Source organism: Jaculus jaculus, chromosome 13 (genome assembly GCF_020740685.1).
Source record: "Jaculus jaculus isolate mJacJac1 chromosome 13, mJacJac1.mat.Y.cur, whole genome shotgun sequence".
Taxonomy (NCBI): domain Eukaryota; kingdom Metazoa; phylum Chordata; class Mammalia; order Rodentia; family Dipodidae; genus Jaculus; species Jaculus jaculus.
Genome location: NC_059114.1, coordinates 34,286,657 through 34,312,114, shown reverse-complemented (window position 1 = coordinate 34,312,114; position 25,458 = coordinate 34,286,657). Strand labels below are relative to the sequence as shown.

General features: G+C 43.4%; 1 protein-coding gene across 2 annotated transcripts; it reads left to right on the top strand.

The window, feature by feature from the left end:
* The first annotated feature begins 7,158 nt into the window (after positions 1-7,158).
* Positions 7,159-18,345, top strand: Grpel2 (GrpE like 2, mitochondrial). Of its 2 annotated transcripts, none has more exons than XM_045132647.1 (4): positions 7,159-7,252; positions 12,574-12,706; positions 14,413-14,494; positions 17,901-18,345. In XM_045132647.1, exons 1-4 carry the CDS (start codon positions 7,176-7,178, stop codon positions 18,263-18,265), a joined length of 657 nt encoding a protein of 218 aa, XP_044988582.1. In that variant the 5' UTR covers positions 7,159-7,175; the 3' UTR covers positions 18,266-18,345. The 2 variants fall into 2 exon arrangements, with proteins under 2 accessions (XP_044988582.1, XP_004664815.1); XM_004664758.2 differs by having other exon boundaries at positions 12,553-12,706.
* Positions 18,346-25,458: the final 7,113 nt, after the last annotated feature.

Here is a 25,458-nt window from a genome sequence, read left to right as displayed (position 1 = left end):
TCCCAGCACTCAGGAGGCAGAGGATTGCTATGAGTTCAAAGCCAGTCTGGGCTAGACTGAGACCCTACCTTAGAAAAGCTAAAAATCCATTCTGAAAGAGCACCCATTACTGTCTTCAGTATCTGTTACATGCTTTCTTCAGCAGTTATTTTAGGGCTAAATATCTTTTTTTCGAACAACAGATCTTGGACTCAGAGGAGGGGCCTCAAGTCCTTAATTATTAGTACATTGAACACTTGTAGACACTAACAGCTGAGTTATGTCCAGTCCCTTGTTCAGAAAAGCTCTGTGCTTGTTTTGATACCCTATTTCCTTCTTTAAAATATTTCTTGGGGGCTGGAGAGATGGCTTAGCGGTTAAGCGCTTGCCTGTGAAGCCTAAGGACCCCAGTTCGAGGCTCGGTTCCCCAGGTCCCACGTTAGCCAGATGCACAAGGGGGCACACGTATCTGGAGTTTGTTTGCAGAGGCTGGAAGCCCTGGCGCACCCATTCTGTCTCTTTCCCTCTATCTGTCTTTCTCTCTGTGTCTGTCGCTCTCAAATAAATAAATAAATTTTTTAATTTAAAAAAATAAACAAATAAATAAATAAATAATAAAAATAAAAATAAATAAATAAATAAATAAAATATTTCTTGGGCTGAAGAGATGGCTTAAGTGGTTAAGGTGCTTGCCTGCAAAGCCTAAGGACCCAGGTTCAATTCCCCAGTACCCACGTAAAGCCAGGTGCACAAGGTGGCACATGCGTCTGTAGTTAGTTCATTTGCATTGGCTAGAGGCCCTGATGCACCCATTCTCTCTGTCTCTCAAATGAATAAATAAAATATTAGAAAAGGAAGCAAAAGGCAGTGTGGTGGCACACGTCTTTAATCTCAGCACTCAGGAGGCAGAGGCAGGAAGATCACTGTGAGTTCGAGGCCACCCTGAGACTACATAGTGAATTCTAGGTCAGCCTGGGCTACAGTGAGAAAAACCAAAAATTTTTTTTTAAAAAAAGGAAAGAGAAAGGAAGCAAGACAATACTAAGAAACAAAAAGGATATTGGGCAAAGTTATTGTAATAGGTGGCTACAAAATGTTTCTCACAGAACCTTTTTTGGTATGCATGTGCATACATCTAGTGTCCACGTGTGTGTGCCCCATGAGGACAGTTATATGTGCCAGCAAGCATCAAGTGTCCTCCTTCCTTCTGCATTGTTTCCTTAACTCAGAGTCTCTGAATTCATAGCTGCTGTTTTTGGTCAGACTAGTTGACCAGCAAGCCCCAGTGATTCTCCTGTCTGCTCCACCACAGACTTGGGATACAGGCATATATGAACATCCAGCTTTTCTTTCCTTTTTTTGAAGTATGGTCTCACTCTAGCCCATGATGACTTGGAACTCACTCTGTAGTCCTAAACTGGCCTGGAACTCACGATCATCATCCTACCTCTGCCTCCTAAGTGCTGGGGCTAAAGGAGTGTGCCACCACACCCAGCCATACGCAGCTTTTTGTGTGGAAACAGGGATCACACTCAGACCCTCATTCATACTCAGCAAGGGGGTCTTACCCTGAGCCATCTCCCCAGCCCCTGTAGCTATTTTTAAACATTTTATTGACAACTTCCATAAACAAACAATATACCATGATTATAATCCCCTCTACCACCCTCTTTTCCCCCTCCCAAACCCCCTCCACTGAGTCCCTTCTGTCCAACTCATCACTCCTTAATTTTGATGCCATCATCTTTTCCCTTCTATTATGCAGGTGTTGTGTAGGCCATGAATACCAAGGCTGTTGTGTCTGGAAGATAGTACTGTAAGCAATCCTACCTTTCTTTTAGCAAATGATCCTTGAGCCTTGAAGGGTGTGATATAGATGTTTTATTTAATGCTGAACACTCCACTGTCAATTCTCAGTATTTTGGTGAGTTTTGAATCACCTCAGTGGTTACCACCATCTGAAAAGAGAAGCTTCAAGCTGGGCATGGTGATGCATGCCTATAATCCCAGCACTGGGGAGACAGAAGTAGGAGGATTGCTGTGAGTTCAAGGCCACCCTGAGATTACATAGTGAATTCCATATTAGCCTTGGCTAGAGAGATATCCTACCTTGAGAAACCAGAAAAAAAGAGAGAGAGAAAGAGAGAAGCTACTCTTAAGTAAAAGTGAGACTAGCATTAATATATGAGCATAAATATAGGTATTTAAAGGGAAGTTTGGTGGGTATAATATATGCATTTAGCCAGACAACAGTAGTTTACCCTAGAGTTTATGACCTCCCCCGCCATAGGCTTTTGACTAGGTTTTCAGCACCAGGCATGAACTCCCTCCAGTGGAGAGCTCAAGTCCAACCAGAGAGCAACTGGTCCCCCTCCCCCCCATAACAAACATGCCACCATTGAACCAGTTGGTACATTTGGCCTGGCTGGCCAGCCATAAAGCTTTGTAGGAACTGTGATAGTTCGTTTGTCAACTTGATCTGATCAGGAATTCATGACATACCTCTTGATTGGGTCTCTGAGGTTGCTTCCAGGAAGAAGTGACTAAAGGACAAAGTCTTTTCTACAGAGTGAACCCTTCTCCCAGAGTGGGAAACCCTCTTGGTGGTAGGCTTTATATAAGGAAGCTCTGAGCAATAGCTTCCTTCCTCCCACCTGGCTGCCAGTGCTGCTTGCTGGTGAGTGCTACACTACATGCACGTCTGTCCCGTTCTGCTGCTTAGGGGGCACCAGGCCTCCTCACTGGAAGGACTTACTGGGAGGTATCCCCCCTCCCCCGGCACTGAAATTTTTCTAATAATCTATGATTTCTGGGCACAAAATTATCTACTTCCACAGGGTCCTTTCGCCCAAACTTTTTTTTTTTTTCAAGGTAGGGTCTCACTCTACCCCAGGCTGACCTGGAATTTACTATGTAGTCTCAGGTTGGCCTCAAACTCATGGCGATCCTCCTACTCTGCCTCCCTAGTGCTAGGTCTTCTAACACATATATTACTAGCTAATAAAAAAGTAGGTTTCTAGATAGCTTATTCATAACATCTTTTAATTTTTTTTAACTTTTTTCAAGGTGGGCATTGCTCTAGCCCAGGCTGACCTGGAACTCATTTTGTAATCTCAGGCTGGCCTCAAATTTATGGTGGGCCTCCTACCTATGCTTCCTGAGTGCTGGGATTAAAGGTGTGTATCATAATGCCCAGCACATCTTTAATTGTTTTTGGTATTTTTATTTATTTATTTGAGAGCAACAGGCAGAGAGAGAAAGAGGCAGACAGAGAAAGAATGGGCATACCAGGGCCTCCAGACACTGCAATCTCCAGACGTGTGTGTCCCCTTGTGCATCTGGCTAACACGGGTCCTGAGGAATCGAGCCTCAAACTGGGGTCCTTAGACTTCACAGGCAAGCGCTTAACTGCTAAGCCATCTCTCCAGCCCACATCTTTAATTTTGATTAATCTTTCTCCCACCAACTCCTCTCCTCCATCCCCTTCCTGGTTCCAATTAGAACATGTCACCACTAGTATTCTGCCCCTCTACCTACATAGCTACTATATCTTCTCCTTAACCCTTCCCCTCTCCCATCCCTCATTGTCCCTTTCTAGCTTCCTGGCCTGTACTACAAATCACATACGAATCTAAGCATTTGTGATGTTTGACTTTCTTTTTATTTTATTGACAACTTCCATAATTATACACAATAAACCATGGTAATTCCCCCCACACACACACTTTCCTTTTCACAACTCCAATCTCCATCATATCCCCTTCCCCTCTCAGTATTTTTTTTTTATGTTATCATCTTTTCTTCCTATTATAATGGTCTTGTGCAGGTAGTCTCAGACACTGTGAGGTCATGTGTATCCAGACTATTTTGTATCTGTAAGAGTGTATTGTAAGGAGTCCTGCCCTTCTTTTGGCTCTTACAGTCTTTCCACCACCTCTTCCGCAATGAACCCTGAGCCTTGGATAGAGATGTTTCAGCGTTGAGCACTCCTCTATCACTTCTCACCACTACAGTGCCTTAGGAGTCATCCCAAAGTCACTGCCATCTGAAAAGAGAAGTTTCTCTAACCAAAAGTGAGAACACCATTAATACATGGGTATGAGCATTCAGAGAAATGCTTACTGGGCAATTTGGTGAGCATAATATATACATTTAGCCAGACACCATCAGATGTTACACCCCTAGGGCTCATGACTTCCCCCAACATAGATTTTCAGTATCAGGCATGTTTTCCCTCCAGTGGAGCAGGCCTCCAGCCCAATTAGAGAGTGGTTGGTTTCCCCCATAATAGACATGAAACTATTGCACCTTTGCCTCATTTGGCCTGGCTGGCCAAATTCAAGGCTTGCAGTGTCCACTGTTATCTCCACTGGTGACTTCGCTCTCTCTCTCCCATGGAGCTGCATGCAGCATAGCTTTTTTCAGCTTTCTGTCAACTAGTCTATACGGAAGAGGTTTTCAGCTCAGCTCCAGCAGGATTTCTCAGTGACCTTGCAGCCCAAGCAAGTAGTAGTCTTCAGCAATAGGATCTTACCATCTGTTCCTGGTGGGAAACCAAAAGCCTTGACAATGGCCTATAATGTTTTGGGGGCATCAGGGACCTCACTGGCCAACAAGTCACTGGAAAGTATCCCATCCATGACAATGAACTTTTTCTAATAACAATCTGTGGCTTCTGGGTGCACCATTGTCCAAAAAAGTGGTTTCCCATATGACTTATGCATACCCTCTTAGATTCTGATTAACCTTCCCCTCCTTTACTAAATCTCTTCCCTGACCTCACTTAGGCCTTTCCACCCCCACCCCATTAATCTGTTCTTCTACTTACATATATATAGTACTGAAGGGTTAATTGCCTTCCCTGAAAACTAGAGGGAACTAAAGAGTTAATAACTAACCTTAAGGAGTTAGAGGCCAGCCTGAGACTACATAATGAATTCCAGGTCAGCCTGGGCTAGAGCAAGACCCTACCTTTAAAAAAATTAAAAAAATAAAGACCAGAAGGCTGTAAGGAACGAAGACATCCAGTTCTCTCTAGACAATTCTGCTAAAGAACCTATTATGGGAAAATAACGTTGATGCCTTATTTGCTTCCCTTGGACCTGCAGCTGATTCAGTCTATTTATTTGCCTTAGGATCCTCCTTATAAGTTTGAACCCCAGGCTGACTCAGTGCTTCAGCTTTCATCCTGTGAGAAGGCTGCTGCCCCTCGCTGTACCTCTCAATAAGTTGTCTGTAGAGATCAAGTCCGGTGTTCTTTCTTGCTTTTCTCTTATACTTTCCTTACAAATACCATCCCCTTAATCCCCCCCACCCCATATCCCCTTTCTATGTTTGACTTTCTGAACCTGGGTTATCTTTTCCAGAGGCACCATTTCCCTATAAATTTCATTTTTCTTTCCAGCCAAGTCAAACCTTATTGTGTAAATATGCAATGTCTTCATTATCCATTCATCAGTTGAAGGGCATTTAAGGTTCCACTTACTAGCTATTGTGAGCACAGTAGCAATAAACATGGATGAGTAAGAGTCCTTAGGGTAACTACTCTTATCTAAAATGATAGCCTTGTGAAGTGGCCTACACCTGTAATCCCAGGGAGAGGCAGAAGTTCGGGTGCAGCCTATAGTGAACCAAAATAAAAACATCTCTCTATGGTCTGGGGAGATGGCGCAACAGTTAAAGGTACTTTCTTGGAAAGCCTGCTGGCTGGAGCCTGATTACCCACTACAGCACATAAAACCAGATGCTCAAAGTGGCACATGTGTCTAGAGCTTATTTACACCAGCAAGAGGCCTCTCTCTTTCTCTTTGCAAATATTAAAAAATTAAAAACAAAATATTCCTCCTTTGCCTGACCTGTTTCAGTAGTTTGTTTTCCCTACCTGTTTTCATAAACCCTGCAGTTTCCTTCATACAGCCAAATGACTGCTTTTTTGAGGATTGAGCTAATGGGTCTGGCACATGCTGGGAAAGCACTCCACACTGAGCTATATCCTTTTTAAATTGTTTGAGACAGGAGCTCACTAAAGTTACCCCTATTGGACTTGAACTCCCTGTATAGTCCAGGCAGGCCTTGAATTGTGATCCCTCTGCCTCAGCCTCCTGAATAGCTGGGATTACAGGCCTGTATCACCAGACCAGTCACATGTCACTTCAGTCAGAATTAGACTAACATTCATCCAGGAAAAAGATGATCACCTACTTTAGGGGAAGGGAAGGTTCTCTGAAAATTAACAAGACATATCTCTGCCCTGAGACAATACATAGCATCGATAAACAGTTAAGGGAGGGGGGGTAGGGCAGTGAAAGAAAAGGTATGGTAAGAATAGCGGAAGGAATGGTCTGACTGCAACTTACCAAATGTGCTCACGCTATGTTTTTGCCTATCCACTAGTCTAATATGCCCCTTCCCTGTCTTTCTTTCTTCCTTTCTTTTGGTTTTTCGAGGTAGGGTCTCACTAGCCCAGGCTGACCTGGAATTCACTATGTAGTCTCAGGGTGGCCTCGAATGCATAGTGATCCTCCTACCTCTGCTTCCTGATTGATAGGTTTAAAGGCGTGCGCCACCACGCATTTTCTCTTTCCACCTACCAGTTCTTCAGCTCTCGGATCAATTACCCCATGCTTTTAGGGAAACTTTCCACCTTGGACGTATTTTATTCCAGGGTTTTGCAGACACTATGCCCCTTACGTTTAATCATTGGTTCTAGTTTGACTTATGTCCTACTTCTTTTTGTCGTTTGCTTATTTATTTATTTATTTGGTTTTCCCAGGTAGGGTCTCACTCTAGCTCAGGCTGACCTGGAATTCACTATACTGTACTCTCAGGGTGGCCTTGAACTCACGTGATCCTCCTACCTCTGCCTCCCGAGTGTTGCGATTAAAGGCGTGCGCCACCACGCCCGGCCTTTTTATCGTTTATAACCGTGTAAGGGCACCAAGGAGGCCCACTGGCCTGCACCGGAACTTAGCGCCCACTTGGGAGCCTCGCGTAACCCAAGCATTCACCCTACAAACTCCACACACAAAGAAGCGGAAGCGCGGCACGCCGGACCTACGGCGCGGCGCACAGGAAGCCGGAAGTGCTCGTCCGCCTGAGAAAGGCTCGCGGAGGCACGCGGGGAGGCGTGGTTCCCAGCGCGTCCTTCACTTTGAGCTAGTGCGCGTGTGCGGCGCCCGTCCTCTTCGGGCTGGGACATGGCCGCGCGGTCGCTGTGGGCGGCCGGGCGGCGGGTGCCGCGTCTCCTGGTCTCCGGGCCCCCGGCGGATGGCAGGTAAGCGGGGCGGTGGGGAGGAGGCCGATGACGGGACGACTGTGGGTTGGGAGGCGAGGGTTAACTGCTCGCAGCTGCGTTCGCGACCCGGGATGTGTAAGGGGGAAACTGAGGCCCGGAGGCTCGCTCGTCCAAGCCAAGGGAAGAAGGGCCGTGGTCATCTCATGGCCGCCAGGAAGGCTGGGACTCCGCGCCGCGCAGTGGGGCGTTCGCGCGGCCCCTCGCAGCGCTGACGCCGGCTGCCGCCCCAGGCCCTTGGCGGGCCGTGGAGCCGTGGGTGCTGCTTGTAGTACTTCACGTCTGAAGTTTACACACATTTGGTAATTTAGCAAGCTTGAATATTTGGACCGTGGTGTCACCTTGTCTAGAAGCTACTCGGGGGTTCCAGACGATGAGCCTAGCGAACGGTTTTATTTATCCTCTGGGGATATTCCTGAGGAAGAATTAAAGTCTGTGAATTGTATATTTAGCTGCAAGGAAATTTGCATGGATTCCCCTTTTTAAAATACTATTTGCACGTATGTGCATGCTTATGCGCATATGGATGGGCCAGGGTCTCTTGCCACACTACAAACGAAGCGCTTAAGCCACTTCTTGTGTCTTGTGGTTACCCAGGCTGCAGGTTTTGCAAGCAGGTGCCTTTAACAAGTGAACCTTCTCCCTGGTCCCGCCTCTTTTTTTTTTTTTTTTTTTTTTTGGCTTGGTTTAGTTTATCTTAATGCACCTGACCTAACACCTCACCCTAGTGGGAGAATGAGGAGTTGAATTTAAGGCTTGTAGCTAGTGGGGTGGTTTTATTTCAGGATTTTTGGAAGTTTATGAATGAAAGGAAGTGATCAAAGAAAAAAAAAGTTTCTTCTGAAGGAGATGGAATTAGAATCAAGCCCTTTGGGGCTCTTTTGTTTGTTTTTCTCGTTTTCCTATAATCTGAGCTCTGACCATTTCTCTTCAAACTGGCCCTGAGAATACTTTGAACTGTTTTTTGTTGGATAAATGTGTTTTTCTAGAAAAATGAGGGATTTCACCGCGTGTTATTTGTCCCAGATCTATATTTTCTGAACTGAATATTTGGAACCAATTATAATTGGATACCAGATCATAGTTGAATTCAAGATCACCCTGAAAAGAGATAAAAGCCTTTTGCTTACATCTTTACTGACGATTGTTCATATAAGTCATAAACTGTTTTTAAAGAGCTTTTGTATTCAGATTGATTTCACTGATGATTTTATTTGAAATCAAATTATCAGGATCCAGGAGGTGAAATGGAAACTTCCTTAAACTAGAGATCAAAACTGCCCTAGTCAAAGTCAGCATGGTGGTGCACTCCTAGACTGGAGAGGCTGAGGCAGGAGGATCACAGTGAGTTCAAGGCCAGCCTGGGCCAGAGTGAGACCCTGTCTAAAGGAAAAAAAAAAAAAAATTGGGTTGGAGAAATGGCTTAGGGGCTTGCTGGCAAAGCCAAAGGACCCAGGTTTGATTCCCCAATACCCAGGTAAAGCCAGATGCACATGGTAGCACATGCATCTGGAGTTCATTTGCAGTGGCTAGAGGCCCTGGTGTGCCTATTCTCATTCTCTCTCCCTCTTTTTTGCATAAATAAATATTTTTTAAAAAAATAAAGAAGTATTTACAGAAGTTATCATTTTTTCATATTTTATTTATTTATTTGAAAGAGGCAAAGAGAGAGTGGGCATGCCAGGGCCTGTAGCCACTGTAAATGAACTCCAAATGCATGTGCCACCATGTGCTTCTGGCTTATATTGGTTCTGGGAAATTGAACTTCAGGCTTCACATGCAAATGCCTTAATCAGTAAGCCATCACTCCAGCCCCCAACAATTTTTTTTTTAAGTACCCTGCCAAGGATTAAAAAAATTTTAAAAGTCTGCCCCAGTCCAACATCTGCTATTACCAGACAGACCCTAGTTTAAATTTCTTTCTATGTAAACTGAGCTAAATGTCAAACTTTTTTTTTTTCAAGGTAGTGTTTTGCTCTAGCCCAAGCTGACCCAGGATTCACTGTGTAGTCTTAAGGTAGCCTCTAGCTCACAGCCTCCCAAGTGCTGCAATTAGAGGTGTATGCCACCACGCCCGGCTCTAAATGTCAAGCATTTTGGTGATACCAAGCAAGTGTTCACTTCTCTGCACCTACTGAGGAAAACTTTTTTCCCAGAATGAATTTTTTTTAAATACCATTTTGTTTATTTTTATTTATTTGAGAGCAACAGACAGAGAAAGAGGCAGAAAGAGAGAGAATGGGCCCTCCAGGGCCTCCAGCCACTGCAAAGGAACTCCAGATGCGTACACCCCCTTGTGCATCTGGCTAACGTGGGTCCTGGAGAATTGAGCCTCGAACCAGCATCTTTAGGCTACACAGGCAAGCGCTTAACCACTAAGCCATTTCTCCAGCCCCTAGAATGACTTTTTATTGTAAGGTTGACTGACAAAGAAGTCGGAAGCAGAAAGCCCAGATCTCTCCCCAAGCAGTTGATAGGGGAATGTTTATGGAGGGAGAGAAGCTGCTTGTGGATTAGATGGCTAGAATGGGGGAACTCTAAGGTTCGTTTTCTCCCCCTACCTCTTTCTCTTTTAATTTTTCAAGGTAGGGTATCACTCTAGCCCAGGCTGACCTGGAATTCAATATGTATTCTCAGGGTGGCCTTGAAGTCACGTTGATATTCCTACCTCTGCCTCTGGAGTGCTAGGATCAAAGGTGTGCACTGCCATGCCCAGCCCCCTAGGGTTCTTTTTTTCTGGTGTCATCATTGCCTCTTCACAGATCATGTGTAGAGGGTTTGAAACTTGTGTCAAAATGTCATGGACTAGGGAAGCTGGCTTCTAGGAATTTCTTATTATTTTTGTTGTTGGTTTTGTTTTTCGAGGTAGGATCTCTCTGTAGCTCAGCCTGACCTGCAGTTTACTATGTAGTCTCAGGGTGTCCTCGAACAGCGATCCTCTTACCTCTGCCTCCAGAGTGGTGCTGTTCTGGGATTAAAGACACGTGCTACCACACCCGGCTTGGAATGTGCATTCTTTTTTTTTTTTTTTTTTAAGTTTTTTTTTTTTAATTTTTTATTTATTTATTTGAGAGTAACAGACACAGAGAGAAAGACAGATAGAGGGAGAGAGAGAGAATGGGCGCGCCAGGGCTTCCAGCCTCTGCAAACGAACTCCAGATGCGTGCGCCCCCTTGTGCATCTGGCTAACGTGGGACCTGGGGAACCGAGCCTCGAACCAGGGTCCTTAGGCTTCACAGGCAAGCGCTTAACCACTAAGCCATCTCTCCAGCCCGGAATGTGCATTCTTAATAGGCCATTTTCAAACTCCTTGAATAGACTGCATTAGGTGCTTCCTGAAAGACAGCTTCAAGCACTTTGTTATTTGAGGAATTCATATTCTGCTGCATCAAGTCCTTAGCCAGTTTCATCAGCTACACGTCTAAATTATATAACTGGTTGAACAGAAACTGGTTAAAACAAGTATCTGATTTGGCTCTATTTAGTCCAGAGGCTATAACATGGTGGTTTTTAAATTATTTTTTGTTTGTTTTAACATTTTTATTTGTTTATTTGAGAGGGGGAGAATAAGGGCACCAGGGCCTCCAGCCATTGCAAGCTGACTCCAGATAAATGTACCACCTTGTGCATCTGGCTTTATGTGGCTATTGGGGAACTGAACCTGGATCCCTAAGCTTTACAAGCAAGTGCCTTAACTGCTGAGCCATCTCTCCAGCCCCTATTTATTTATTTTGAGAGAGAAAGAGAATGAGCACGAGGGCATCTAGTCACTGTAAACTAACTCCAGATGTATGTACCACCTTGTGCATCTGACTTTACATAGGCACTGGTGAATCAAACCCAGGTCCTTAGGCTTTGCAGGCAAGCATCTTAGTTTTATGTGGAATTGAGTTTTCAACTCAGCACAAGTTAAAAGCCTTCTATGTTCTGGTCAAAAAAGGCTTTAAAATTCTAAGCCTCATCTAGCTCCCATTACTAAATTCCCTTTCTGTAAGGTAAAGAGTTGAACCAGAACTGTATGACTTTGTTTTGTTTTTGTTGTTTTTTTGCTTTGTTTTGTTTTGGATCTCTTACTGTGCCACACTGACCAAGATCCTTCCAAGCTGTGGCCTCTTGATTATCTGAGACTGTAGGCACATGCCACCTAGCAGCTTAAGTATGTGGTCTTGAGCAAGTCGTTAAACCTTAAACCTTTCAGTCTCAGTTTTCTCATTAATAAATTAGGGATTATGATGCCATTTATCTCATTAATAACATCATTTATCACAACATAAAACCAACCCATGTCCTTAGTTGACAAATAAGTGAACAAATGTGGCAGTCATACACACTGAAATATTAGTAACAAAAGTAATGAATTAGAATGGAGAGATGGCTTAGCAGTTAAGGCACTTGCCTGTGAAGCCTATGGACCCAGGCTTAATTCCCCAGTACCCACATAAGCCAGGTGCATCAGGTGGCACATGCATCTGGAGTTTGTTTGCAGAGACCCTGGCATGTGCCCTCCCTCTCTCATCCCTCCTTCCTTTTCTCTCTGTCAAATAAATAATTTGTTGTTGTTTGTTTGCGATAGAGTCTCACTTGAGCTCAGGCCGACCTGAAATTCTCTATGTAGTCTCAGGGTGGCCTCGAACTCCCAGTGATCCTCCTACCTCTGCCTCCTGAGTGCTGGGATTAAAGGCGTGTGCCACCATGCCCTTCAGAAATACTTCTTAAAGTAATGAATCACTAGTAAATGCAATTACACGAATGAACTTGAAACATATGAAAGAAGCCACTCCTAAATGACCATGATTCTGTTTATATTAAGCATCTAGAAAAAGGCAAATCTGTAGAAGACAAACATGTCAGGCTTTGCCAGGGCAGAAGATTTAAGGGGGAATGAATGGTAAATGACTGGGTACATGCTTTCTTTTGTGGTGATAAAGATGTTCCAAAATCATGGATACCTGACTATAGCTATACTAAAATTTTTGAAGTGTGTGAGTCATACATTTTAAATGTTAAGTTGTATGGCATGAGAACTAAATGTCAACAAAACTATTGTTTTTTTTTAAAGTATGTAAAAATAGTATCTCACATACCATGAGGTGAAAAGATCCAAGTAAAATATGTTAACTGCTTAGTAAGGGCTTTTGTAGTATTTATTTGTTACTGTGACTGAAAACACCTTTTCTCTGTAGTTTCAATGTTGGGAAGTTTCTGGGCTGTATTCATGACTTTGTCTTTTTATGATGGCATTTCTTCATTATGTGCCACCCCACCCCTATCCCCCATCTTAGGGGATGGCTGCACCCATTCAGCACTGCAACCCAGAGAACTGCTGGGGAAGACTGCAGTTCTGATGACCCTCCTGATGAGCTTGGGCCCTCTCTTGCTGAACAAGCCTTAAGGCTAAAAGCTGTTAAACTGGAGAAGGAAGTCCAGGATTTAACAGTGAGTAGATTTTTTTCTTTTAAGTTTTGTTTGTTTTTTTGAGGCAGGGTCTCACTTCTAACCCAGGCTGACCTGGAACTTACTCTAGTGCAGGCTGGCATCAAACTCAGTGATCCATCTACTTCCGCCTCCCCAATACTGGGATTAAAGGCATGAGCCACCATGCCTGGCAATAGTGAGTAGATTGTATATGGTCTATTCCTTATATTCTTTCTTATTTTGAATCTTCAAGCAACTTTTATTTTAATTTTTAAAATGAACTTTTTCTAGTTGGTTCTTTACTCTTTGCACTCCCCTCCCTGTTCTCTTACTAAGCACACTAGGCAAAAACAATAGTTATTTTTTAATGTTTTTATTTATTTGAGAGAGCAAATGAGCATGGAATGCCAAAGCCTCCTGCCAGTGCAAATGAACTCCAGACACACATGCCACTTTATGTGGTTACTGGAAAGTCCAATTCAGACTGTCAGGCTTTATAAGCGAGTGCCTTTAACCACTGAACCATCTCTCCAGCCCATCTGTAGTTTTAAAATGTCATTCACTAAGGATAGTCAGCTTTTTTTAGTTTCCTCTTACATCATAGTACTTGGATATCTGACATTTTGTCAACTTAAAGGTAGACTTACAGGGCTAGAATATAGTGCAGTTGAGGGTTTGCCTGGAGTGCAGAATCCCGAGTTTGATCCCCAGCACCATATACAGCAGACATGATTGTATATACCTGTCATCCCAGCACTTGGCAAGTGGGAGTGGAGGCAGGAGGATCAGTACTCCAAAACTGTCCTTGTCTACATACCTAGTTGAGGCCAGCCTGGGCCTTAGGAGACCCTGTCCTTAAAAAAAAAGGTGTTGTACAGTGCCTGGCAGGTAGTAGACAATAATATTTGTGGGCTTGTGAGGTTATTGCACCCTTCTGGAAAGACCACAGTGGGACCACCGATTGACACATTTTGAGTGGAGATAGATAAACCAGAGTAATTCCAAAAAAAAAAAAGCAAAACCACTCAGTGGTAGGGAGCTGAGAAGCATGTATTATGAAAACAGTTGAAGGAACCTGGAATTAGAAGAAAGAAAGAGAAAGCCCTGACTGGGACTAAAATAACGGCCTTCAACCCCTTTATAACTTCCTCTCAGTTGTCCTAGAGTTCAAGCCAAAGAAAGAAAGTTAAAGGTTAAAAGTGTGGAAGAATGTGAAACAGAAAGCTTTTTCTTTAGGTACTGAACTTGGAAACCATTGTGTTCAAACTAATATGCTAAAGACTGCTTGTCCAGTTTGCAGAAGAATAGGTGACTTTGTCTAGGAATTGGAGTGGCTAGCTTAATTTTTTTTTTTTATTACAACTCCTAGTGTGTTTTAACAGTATTGAGGAATTTACCCAGGGACTGGCACCTATTGGGCAAACACTCTACCACTGATCTGGGTTATACTAAAACAAGATTGCTAAAGGTGTGAGCCTTTTGCCTTCCAAATAGGTGTCATTACATACCTGTGCCACTGGTCCTAGTCCTGGTTTATTGCATGATTTTTTTTTCCCCCTGGTGGTTCTGGAGATTGAACCTAGAGCCATAAGGTGCATGCTAGGCAAGCACTCTGTCACTGAACTATATCCCTAGCTCCGTAGTCTGTAAAGCCTATCTCAGGGCTGAGGTTTGTAAAGTGAAAATGGTCCTTGTCACTTGTAACATTTGTTCCTTCTGATGTATAGCTAAGATGCCAGAGAGCTGTAGCTGATTGTGAGAACATACGGAGACGGACCCAGAGGTGTGTGGAAGACGCCAAGAGATTTGGTGAGAGATTTATTACAATAAAGTCTACCTAGTTGAAGGGCATCTGCTTAGCAGATCTGCAAACTGAGCTCTAAAGAAGTACACCACTGTCCTTTATTGACCCTCCTCTACTTCCCTATAAGCCTATAAGCTTTCTGGGCTGCACACGGAAAGTGGCATCAAAATAACTGTGCTAAAATAAAGTTGATTTTTACAAAACCTTTGCTTATTTTATTTTCTAAGCATGTACTGTTAGTATAGTTCCAGCATTCTAGTACTTATACAAACAACTGAATATTTTAATGAAAATATTCAGAACAGTATTCAAAGAGCAGACACATGACAGTCGGGAATGCTGAAATCTGCTTAGTGGATGCAAAATTGTCTCTCTCCATAGGGCAATAATCAACTATTATCCCCACCTGAAAATCTTCAGGACTTTAGACAGGAATCCTTTGCATTGCTATTGGTCCTCTGCCAGTTGGTGAGTTAGGAAACTTAAAAACTCAGATCACAGAATCAAATTACAGGCTAGCTGTATTCCATGTTTTTTTGTTTTGTTTTGTTTTTGTGGGAGAAACTGAGTAGTCTCTCATCCACTTCTAGTTCCAGAGCTGTTTGTTGAACCACCTGGATTTGAGGGCCAAGAACAAGTCTCAGCTTACCTTCTGTTCTTAGAGCTGAGACCAGAGCCATCGTACTTTGTGTCACAGCATGAACGTGGTACAACCGTGTTGTTACCTCTTGCACTCCTTCCTGCTGCTTGTCTCTTCCCTGCTTAGTGTATGACCGCATTCCTTCTGTCCTTTGCCAGTTCCAGTGCCATTAGTGCTGTGTATCGTAAAGCTTCAAGTGTCAGTGGAATATGAATTGTGAATTTGTATTCCAGATATTTCATCCATGATTTGCTTCTTCTAAGCTTATTACAGGGCTCAGCAAGCCACAGCCTGCCACTAGTTAGCCTATAAATACAGTTTGAAATTTTATGATTCAGAGGAATCCATGGAAACTTGTTTTCTCCTTTGCCATTGTGGTGGTTTGAATTGAATAGATGGCCCCCAATATATTCAGTTGTTTGTTTGTAGTTGTAGTTTGGCTGGAGGCAATGTCACTAGGTGGATCTTAAGTTGTGGTGATGGGTTTCCGATTTCAATCTAAAGATATGCAAAGTGTGCCTAGCTGGAGTTCCTGAAGTGTGCTGTGGCTTTTGACCTTTAGGCTTGTGCTTCTCTGTCTGCTTGGGCCTGTGAAGGCAGGCCAACTTCTGCCATTATGGAAGTTCCCCTGGCTCTGTAAACTTCAATAAATCCCTTCCTCCATAACTCTGCCTGGTCTGAAAGTTCATCTCAGTGAACTTGAAGCTGTCTGCTACAGTCATGTAATCACCTCCATGTCATAAAATCCTTGAAAGTTGCTCACTTTGAGCTATGGAAATCTCCATAGCAAATAGGACAATACAATGTCTTAGTCAATGTCAATGAACGATAGCCACACAGGACAGATAACAAGTACAAGTGAAGCACTCGCCACCAAGCAGCACCAGCAGCCAGGTGGGAGGGAGGGGCTCTTTCCTCTCAGGGCTTCCTTATGTACAGCCCACCACGAGGAGGGCCCACCGCTCTGGGGGAAGGGTTCACACTGGAGGGATTTCCTCTTCAGTCATTTCTTCCTGGAAGCAACCACAGAGACCCACCCCAGAGGAATGCCTGTGGGTTCCTAATCGGATCAAGTTGACAACAGAGCATTACCATCACATAGGAAAATTGGGAGACTTCTGCTATACCACTTACCTGAGGAGCAAGATGGATAGAGAGACCACTAGAAATCAAGCTTTGATTTAAAACTAGCTTTTGTTATTGTTAATATATTATCCCTTTTGGGAATGGCCTTTGCACAACTGAGACAAGCTGTAATTTTCAAGCTTGGGGGGCGGGTTATCAAGGTAGGGTCTCGCTCTAGCCCAGGCTGACCTGGAATTCACTATGTAGTCTCAGGGTGGCCTAGAACTCATGGCACTCCTACCTCTGCCTCCCAAATGCTGGGATTAGAGGCATACCCACCACGTCTGGCTTCTAGTTCGTTTGTTTGTTGTTTTCTTTTTTTAATTTATTCATTTGCAAGGAGAGAGAGAATGGGTACACCAGGGCCTCCAGCACTGCAAACACTCCAGATGCTTGCACCACCTTGTGCTTTACATGGGTGCTGGGGAATCAGACCCTGTTCATTAGGCTTTGTAGGCAAGCATCTTAGCCACTGGGCTATCTCTCCAGCTCCAATTTTAAAGCTGATGAGATGGCTTAGCAGTTAAAGGTACTTGTTTGCAAAGCTTGACTTCCTGGGTTTGATTCCCCAACACCTGTATAAAGCCAGATATACAAAGTAGCATATGCATCTGGAATTTGCTTGCAGTGGCAAAAGGCCCTAGTGTCCCCATTCTCATTCATTCTTTCTCCCTCTTTCACTATCTCCTTGAAAATAAATACTATTTAAAAAGATATATTTAGGGCTGGAGAGATGGCTTAGCAGGTAACTTCACAGCTTGCCTGCAAAGCCTAAGAGTGCATGTTCAAATCTCCAGGTCCCATGTAGACAGATACAAAGTGACACAAGCGTGCATTGTTGCACATGGGCACAAAGGGTATGTGTGCCTGGAGTTCATGTACAGCAGCTGAAAAGCCCCGGCGTGCCATTTTCTCTTCTCTCTCTCTCTGCCAAAAATAAAATTATTTATATATGTGTGTGTATGTTTATATATTCATATTCATACTTATTTACATGTGTGTATGGGTATACCAAGGTCTCTTCCATTGCACACAAATGCCCATTTGGCTTTTATGTAGGGTCCTGGGGAATTGTAAGCAAGCACCTTTAACTGCTGAGCCATCTCCTCAGCCCCAATAAGCTATAGTTTTCAAAATGTGCATATACCACAAGTGAATAGCAAAAAGAAAAACATGTTGTTTTAAGAGGACAGATTTTTGTTTGTTTGTTTGTTTGCTTGTTTTTCAAAGTAGGGTCTCACTCTAGCTCAGACTGACCTGGAATTCACTATGTAATTTCAGGGTGGCCTCAAACTCACAGTGATCCTGTTACCTCTGCCCCCAGAGTGCTGGGATTAAAGGCGTGTGCCACCACACCCAGCTAAGAGAGTGGAGTTTTTTTAAGCCTGTTGTGTAATGACTTAACCTGAATTCTGATCCTCTTTCCCATTTCCCAATGAGGTTCCTGGTCATTCATTCACTCATGCACACTGATTTCTTAAGGTTGAGCTGTGGTGGTAAAGTCGATCCTTAAGTCCTGTGTGGCAACCCTTTGCACTTTCTGGGAGTATCCAGGATATAATATGCCAGCTACCTTTCTGGGCCTATGGGAAACTGTGCTCAGGGGCATTGATTTCCTCAGACATAAGGGTCTGGTTTCTCTGCAGGAATCCAGAGCTTCTGCAAGGACTTGGTGGAGGTGGCAGACATTTTGGAGAAGACAACTGCATGTTTTTCTGAAGGAGCAGAGCCTGAGGACCAGAAGCTCACTCTGGAGAAAGTCTGCCATGGGCTGTCACTTTTGGAAGCAAAGCTGAAAAGTGTGTTTGCCAAGCATGGCCTGGAGAAGATGGCACCCATTGGTGATAAATACGACCCACATGAGCATGAGCTCATCTGTCATGTGCCAGCAGGTGTTGAGGTGCAGCCTGGCACTGTGGCAATTGTAAGGCAAGATGGCTACAAACTTCATGGCCGTACCATTAGACTTGCCCGGGTGGAAGTGGCCGTGGAGTCTCAGAGAAGGCTGTAAACAGGCCATCAGGAACTGAGTGTTCTCCCAGAGTACAGTCACCTGTGTTCCTTTATTTATTAAACTAGGTTTGTATTGTACATGAAGTACTTCATGTGATCTGTTACTGGATTTAGTCATATTGGCTTTATTTCTAAGCTATTTTGTTGACTTTATGTGACCTGTTTGGTCTCAACAGAAGTCTTGCCATTGGACATCTTTTTTTTTGACAATGTGACAAGTTCTACTATGGCCTTTGGAAAATGTGTTCATGAAAGTTATTTTTAAATTGGTACTCTGATGACTTTGAATCCAAAATCCTCTTAACTGTATTTTCAACTAATCTTTGGAATTCATACAGTCTCTTGTATTACAGCAGTAAGTATTGGTCTGACAGTTGAGGTACTTAATGCTTAAGCTTTACATTTAGATAAATTTAAATATTTTGAGTTAAATTTTTTATGTACTTACTGATTTTTTTTTTTCCCATTTAGCCATGTTTTGTCCTTAGAGTCAGTCCTGACTAGGACTCACGCTGTTGTGTTGTCCCATGCCCTCCCTCCTCCTTGCCAGTCCACTTGAAATGGCTAAGAGCAGGCAAGACTTGAAGGCTGAGAGCATTCACGCAAACCAAGGCAACACCAACAGCAAATGACCCAGTGGGTCTGTGTAGGAATTACTTAAATCTGCTTGTTGAAGCAGCTTTCACTCCTGCCTTCTATCAAGCTTGCCTTGGGAGTGGAAAAGTAGGGACAAAATTGCTAGTTTCAAGCTAGGCAAGGTGGTTTATGCCTTTTGTCCCAGCACTCAGCAGTCTGAGGTAGGAGGATCATCATGAGTGAATTCCAGGTTAGTGCAGGCTAGAGTGAGACCCTGCCTCAAAAAAGGGGGGGAGGGCTAGTTTACCAACAGTTTCTCATTTAGTAATGCTGAGATTTCTTCCTTCATTGTTATGAACAAATCACTACCTCTCTTACATTGACAGTTATGTTTTTGTGGGTTTTTTTTTTTTTTCCCGAGGTAGGGTTTCACTCTAGCTCAGGCTCTCCTAGAAGTAACTATGTAGTCTCAGGATGACCTTGAACTCTTGACAGTCCTCCTGCCTCAGTACTGAGATTAAAGGCATACCATGCCCAGTTGTGTTGTTTTAGAGGTAGGGTGTCACTCTAGCCCAGGCTGACGTAGAATTCACTATGTAGTCTCAGGGTGGCCTCAGTGATCCTCCTACCTCTGCCTCCCAAGTGCTAGAATTAAAGGCATGCAGCACTACACCTGGCTCCTTTTTCTTTGCTTTTCTTTGAGAGAGAGGGAGAGAATGGGTGTGCCAGGGCCTAAGAACTCCGGATGTGTGCACACCCTTATGGGCATGTGCGGCATTGCACACTTGTATCACTATTGTGTCTGGGATATGGAAGATTCGAACAGGAGTCCTTAGGCTTCACAGGCAAGTGCCTTAACCACTAAGCCATCTCTCCAGCCCATATTTACTTATTTTTGCATCCATCATAAGTCACTCTGATGTTGTTTTGTTTTTGTTTGTTTGTTTGTTTTTTTGTAAAATTAGCCTTACGTTTTTGTTTGTTTGGGTTTTGTTTATTTTTTATTTATTTGAGAGTGACAGAGAGAAAGAGGCAGAGAGAGAGAGAATGGGTACACCAGGACTCCAGACGCTGTCCCCCCTTGTGCATCTGGCTAACTTGGGTCCTGGGGAATTGAGCCTTGAACCAGGGTCCTTAGGCTTCACAGGCAAGTGCTTAACTGCCAAAACATCTCTCCAGCCCTTGTTTTGTTTTTCAAGGTAGGTTCTCACTCTAGCCCAGGCTGACCTTGAATTCACTGTGTAGTCCCAGGGTGGCCTTAAACTCATGGTGATCTTCCTACCTCTGCCTCCTGAGTGCTGGGATAATTCTAAGGCACTACATAGGCATGTATCAGTAAAGCCATCTTCTTGTGGCCCCTATCATCTCTATCAGATTTAAACACAAAAAGTACAGGGGGAGGGAAAGGCTGGGTACTTAATCTGACAAGTAAATAGCATTTTTTAAATGTCACCAAAAGATTTTTTTAGGGTTGAAGAGATGGCTTTGTGGTTAAAGTGCTTGTTTATAAAGTATGATGGCCTGAGTTGGATTCTCCAGTACCCCTTAAAGCCAGATTCACAAAATGGTGAATACATCTGCAGTTCATTTGCAGTGGCAAGAGTCCCTGACACCCATATTCATTCTTTCCCTCCCTCCCTGTCCCCTTGGTGGGGGGGAAAAAAAAACAACTCTTGGCCAGGTGTTATGGTACACACCTGTAATCCCAGCACTGGAGAGACCAGCCAGGGTTAAGAAAGGCCTTGTCTCAAAAAAAAAAAAAAAAGAGGGGTATTCCACTAAGTGCATTCTGTAAATTTAATGAACGAATTATGCAATAGGATTTGCCCTTATTTCTATGAGATTGATGTTAACACTAAGAAAATGTGTTTTGGGGGCCAGGCATGGTGGCGCACTTGGGAGGCAGAGATAGGAGGATCGCCAGGAGTTCGAGGCCACCCTGAAACTTCATAGTGATTTCCAGGTCAGCCTGGGATAGAATGAGACCCTACCTAATTTTTTTTTTTTTAAAGTGTTTTGAGATTGCTAGCTGCTAGTGAACTGGAATTAGTTACTTAAGGTATGGAATAGTCTTGGTTATTTGAAGAATTTTCTTACATTCTTTACACCTGCTTTTGCAAGTTGTTTGAGAATAATCTTTTCTTATTCAGTAGCTCTGTAGATGTGTATAAATTTAGAATCAGAAGATGAAGCTGTAACAGAAGACGCAAGCAGAAGGCCTAAGGGAGGCAGAACAGCATACCAGAGATTAGGCTTTGCAGGCATAGACGTGAGCATGAATCCCAGCTCTGTCACCTATGTGACTGGGTACCAGTTGTTTTACCCTTCTGAGCTTGTTGATAAAATGGTTATAATTCTCATAGTATGAGGATTAAATGAAATGTGCAAATTGCCTACTAGAGTAGGCATATTTATTTTTATTGTTTAAATTATGAAATTGTTTTTCCTGCATTTTTATAGTTGCTTAAAGTATAGGGAAAAGAGAAGACTGCCAGATTGACCTTCTCATACATTACATGTTTAAACTGAAGGAATAAGCAAATTGTATCTATGCCCTTAATTATTTTCATCTTGATGATAATGAAAAGACCTTGGCTTGCAGGTGACATGTAAGGAAGTTTTGACTCACTTGTGGCATTTGATGTTTCAGTACTTGGATTCTATACATCTTACGAATTTTCCCTACTGCCTCGGGGGCAGTCAGTTTGACATTAGTATAAATTGTTGAGCACTTTAACAATTAAGGATGACAAGAAGCCCTCCTGTATCCATTCCTCCCCCAGAAAAAATAAATAAACAGCTTTTATAAAACCTGAATTAAAATAACTCTGGTTCAGGTTTGGTTGGTTTGGTTTTTGCAGTACTAAGGGATGGCCTCTCATATACTAAGCAAGTACTATTACCATTGAACAATGCGCTCAGCCCCCGGGTACTGATACATACGTTGCTTCATTGACTGTCATGCAGATGTGGCCCACCCTGCCCCAGTGTTGTTTTTTTTTACCTCTTTGATTTGTCTATATTGTTTTTAGATTTGCATCCCTGCTTCTTGGTTCTTGTCTGGTCAGCTTTGAGTGCTGCACTTGTCCTGTTTCACTCCTGACAATCCTGATGATTCCTAGCATTTGTCCTTGATCCAACTTTTAGCTTTGGTGTGTTTTTCCAACTTCTTACTACCGGGCCTCTGCTTCTCATTGGGCTTTCATGGGCCAGCTTCCTGGCTAAATGGCCTTCAGAACTAACCCTGTCCAGGGTTCTTCCAGCCCTGTCTGTGCTGTGGTTCCTTTATCCATTTTTTCCACTATTCCAAGTGCTAACTAATCAATATCTGCTCATTCCCATCTACTCAAGCTTGACTCGTGTTCTTGAGTTCACGGTGTTTTGTACATTTCATTTGAGGTAGGACTTACTCTATCCCTAGCTGACCTGGAACTCATTCTGTAGCTCTAGGCTGGCCTCATACTCACAGTAATCCTCCTACCTCAGTTTCCCAAGTGCTGGAATTAAAGGTGTGCACCACCACACCTGTCCTGTCATGGTTAAAGTGACCCAGTGCCCCTTGAAACATTAAGAGAGAGATAGTGCCTGTATGCGTTCTTGAATCTTCTTAGAGCTTTGTGATTGCCTAATCAACATGTTCTAGTGGAAGTAGCACTGCCTTCTGCCTTGAGATGCTCACTTTTGGAAGCTAGCCATTATGCCAAGAACAAGTTGAAGTAGTTGTGGGGGGAACTCAGTTCTGGCTGAGCTTGTAGCAAAGCCAGTACTATCCTGCCCACCAGTGAGCCATGATGCAAGTGGATCTTCCAACCCCAAGTGGAGCAGCCTCCGTGCTCAGATAAACTATAATCTCCCAGAGCCTTGCCCCTTTGAAGCATACATTTGTGAGAAAAATAAACAGCCATTGTTTTAGGACACTTAATTTTTGTGGAATGGTTCATTATGTAACTTTACTAATTTTTTGCACTTCTGTGTCATGAAAATTGTGCCTTCCTTTTCCTCTTTCAGCTCTTTTGAACTTGTCTCACCATTTTAATTGATTCACTAATGAGCTGGTAGGGTTAGAAGGGCTAGCAGAAGACAACAGCTCTAGCTTCAGAGGGCCCTAAAGTTACAAAGTAGAGAGCCAGGATGATGGATTTTGAAGCTAGTATGATTTGCCCTGCTAAACAACCTTATAAGAATTAGTTGGCAGGCTTATGAGAGAACTTAATACAAAATGATCAGTTAATGCTTATTTTTGAAAAATTAAGGAGGGCACTCAGTAAAGTGCTTGCCATGCAAGAATAAGGAGCTGAGTTCAGACCCCCAGAATCCACTGAAAGCCAGACACTACTGGATTTCGGTAATCCCAGCATGCCAGTGGTAACATGGGAAACAGATGGCAGAATCAAAGCTCACAGACCAGCTAACCTGGCAGATAAGGCAGTGAACAAGAGGTCCTGCCTCAAACAAGGGGGAAGGCAAGGACATGCTAGAGGTTGTTCTCTGACCTCCACACACAGGCTATGGCATGTGAGTGCCCATACTCACATGTGAACATACATACATTATAAATGAAATAAAGGAAAGCCTGACATAGTGGCTCAGGCCTGTAATCCCAGGGCAGGAGAATCAGTGCAAGCCTTGTCTACATAAGTCATCAGCATGCTAGAGCTACATACCAAAAATTTGTCTCAAAAAAAGGAGGGTCGTTATTTTGACTGGCAGTGCAACTAAAAAGTTTTTTATTCTGACAAACATTGCCAAGATATTTTTTTAAAGATATGAGAAATACCCATTAGTAATCCTGTATGTATCTACAAAGACTCAGCCTTCTAACCTGATGGCGCAGGACTATAATTCTAGTATTTTAGAGACAAAGATTGTTGTGAGTTTGAGCCAACCTGGCCATTACTATGTGTTATAGGTCAGTCTGGGCTAGAAAGTGAAACCTTTGCACTAGCTACAAGCACTTATTCTATGGATCCCTTCAGTTTCTTAGCCATAATTTGAATAAAGACAGCTTTTCCTTAATTATCCTGAAACTTCTTATCCCCAACTTTATATCTCTGCCAGAAACTTGCCCTTCCTTCACGCATAGTAAACTTGTCATACTGAGCTACTGTTGTCTTGGAGGATGAAAATGGTGACTTACCTCTAACCCTTTTTGAAAAGAGAATGGACGAAACTTTTCCCTTTTGCTTTTAAAGATGTCAAAGGCAAGCTAGGGGTGGTGGTTAAGACCTGTAATCACAGCAGTTGGGAGGCTGAGAGAAGTAGATTGAGTGAGATCTTGCGTCATCAAAGCCCATTATCTGAGCCCTTCAGATGGAAGCAGGAGGGTCAGGAGTTCACGGTTGTCCTCCACTACATAGTGAATTCCTGACCGTCCTGAAGGTACTACACGAGACTTTGTATCAAAAAGGAAGATGATGAGCACAGTATATGCATTTAGCCAGACTCCAGCAAACATTACTCCCCTAGGGCTCATGACTTCCCCTGTCATGGGTTTTCAGTAACAGGCATGTATTCCCTCCAAAGGAGCAGGCCTCCAGTCCAATTAGTGGTTGGTCTCCCCCATAACAGACATGCCACTATTGCACCCACTGGCTCATTGGGCCTGGCTGGCCAGTTTTAAAGCTTGCAGTGGCCACTGTTGTTTATCATCACTGATGACCTCTCCCATGGAGCTGCATGCAGCATAGCTTTTTCCAGCTTTCTGTCAGCTGGTCATCAGGGAGGAGGTTTTCAGCTCAGCTCCAGCAAGATTTCTCAGTGACCTTGCAGCCCAAGCCCAATATATTATGCTCACCAAACTGCCCAATAAGCATTTCTCTTAATGTTCATGCTCATATATAATTGCTACTCTCACTTTTGGTTAGAGAATCTTCTCATTTCAGATGGTGGTGTCCTCTGGGATGACTCACAAGGCACCATAGTACTGAGGAGAAGTGACAAGAGTGCTCAGCACTGAAATGTCTATCACAACTTCCAAGGCTCAGGGTCCATTGCCAGAGAGGTGGCAGAAAGAATGTCATAGCCAAAGGAAGGGTAGGACTGCTTACAATGCACTCTTCCAGACATAAAATGGCCTTGGATATTTAAAACCTCGCATTGCCTGACACTATCTACACAAGACCCTCATAATAGGAGGAAAAAATGATGACATTTAAATAAATGAGGGTGATGGGGAGGGGGATATGATGAAGAGTGGAGTTGCAAAAGGAAAACAGTGGGGGGGGGATTATCATGGTTTATAATTATGGATGTCAATAAAAAGTTTTTTAATTTTTTGTTTATTTTTATTTATTTGAGAGCGACAGACAGAAAGGCAGTGAAAGAATGGGCACGCCAGGGCCTCCAGCCACTGCAAATGAACTCCAGATGCGTGCGCCCCCTTGTGCATCTGGCTGATGTGGGTCTTGGGAAATCGAGCCTCGAACCCGGGTCCTTAGGCTTCACAGGCAAGCTCTTAACCGCTAAGCCATCTCTCCAACCCAAGAAAAATATTTTTAAAGGGAGGGGCTGGAGAGATGGCTTAGCAGTTAAGGTGCTTGTATGGGAAGCCTAAGAACCCATGTTAAACACTCCAGAACCCACATAATCCAGACGCGCAAAACGTATAATGAGCTT

What these genes read in the sequence shown, in the direction of transcription:
- Grpel2 (XM_004664758.2), top strand. Translation starts at nt 7,176, where the DNA reads ATGGCCGCGCGGTCGCTGTGGGCGGCCGGGCGGCGGGTGCCGCGTCTC. An exon ending in GGGCCCCCGGCGGATGGCAG is followed by an intron (nt 7,253 to 12,552) that starts GTAAGCGGGGCG and finishes CCCCCATCTTAG; the next exon opens with GGGATGGCTGCACCCATTCA. An exon ending in AGGAAGTCCAGGATTTAACA is followed by an intron (nt 12,707 to 14,412) that starts GTGAGTAGATTT and finishes TCTGATGTATAG; the next exon opens with CTAAGATGCCAGAGAGCTGT.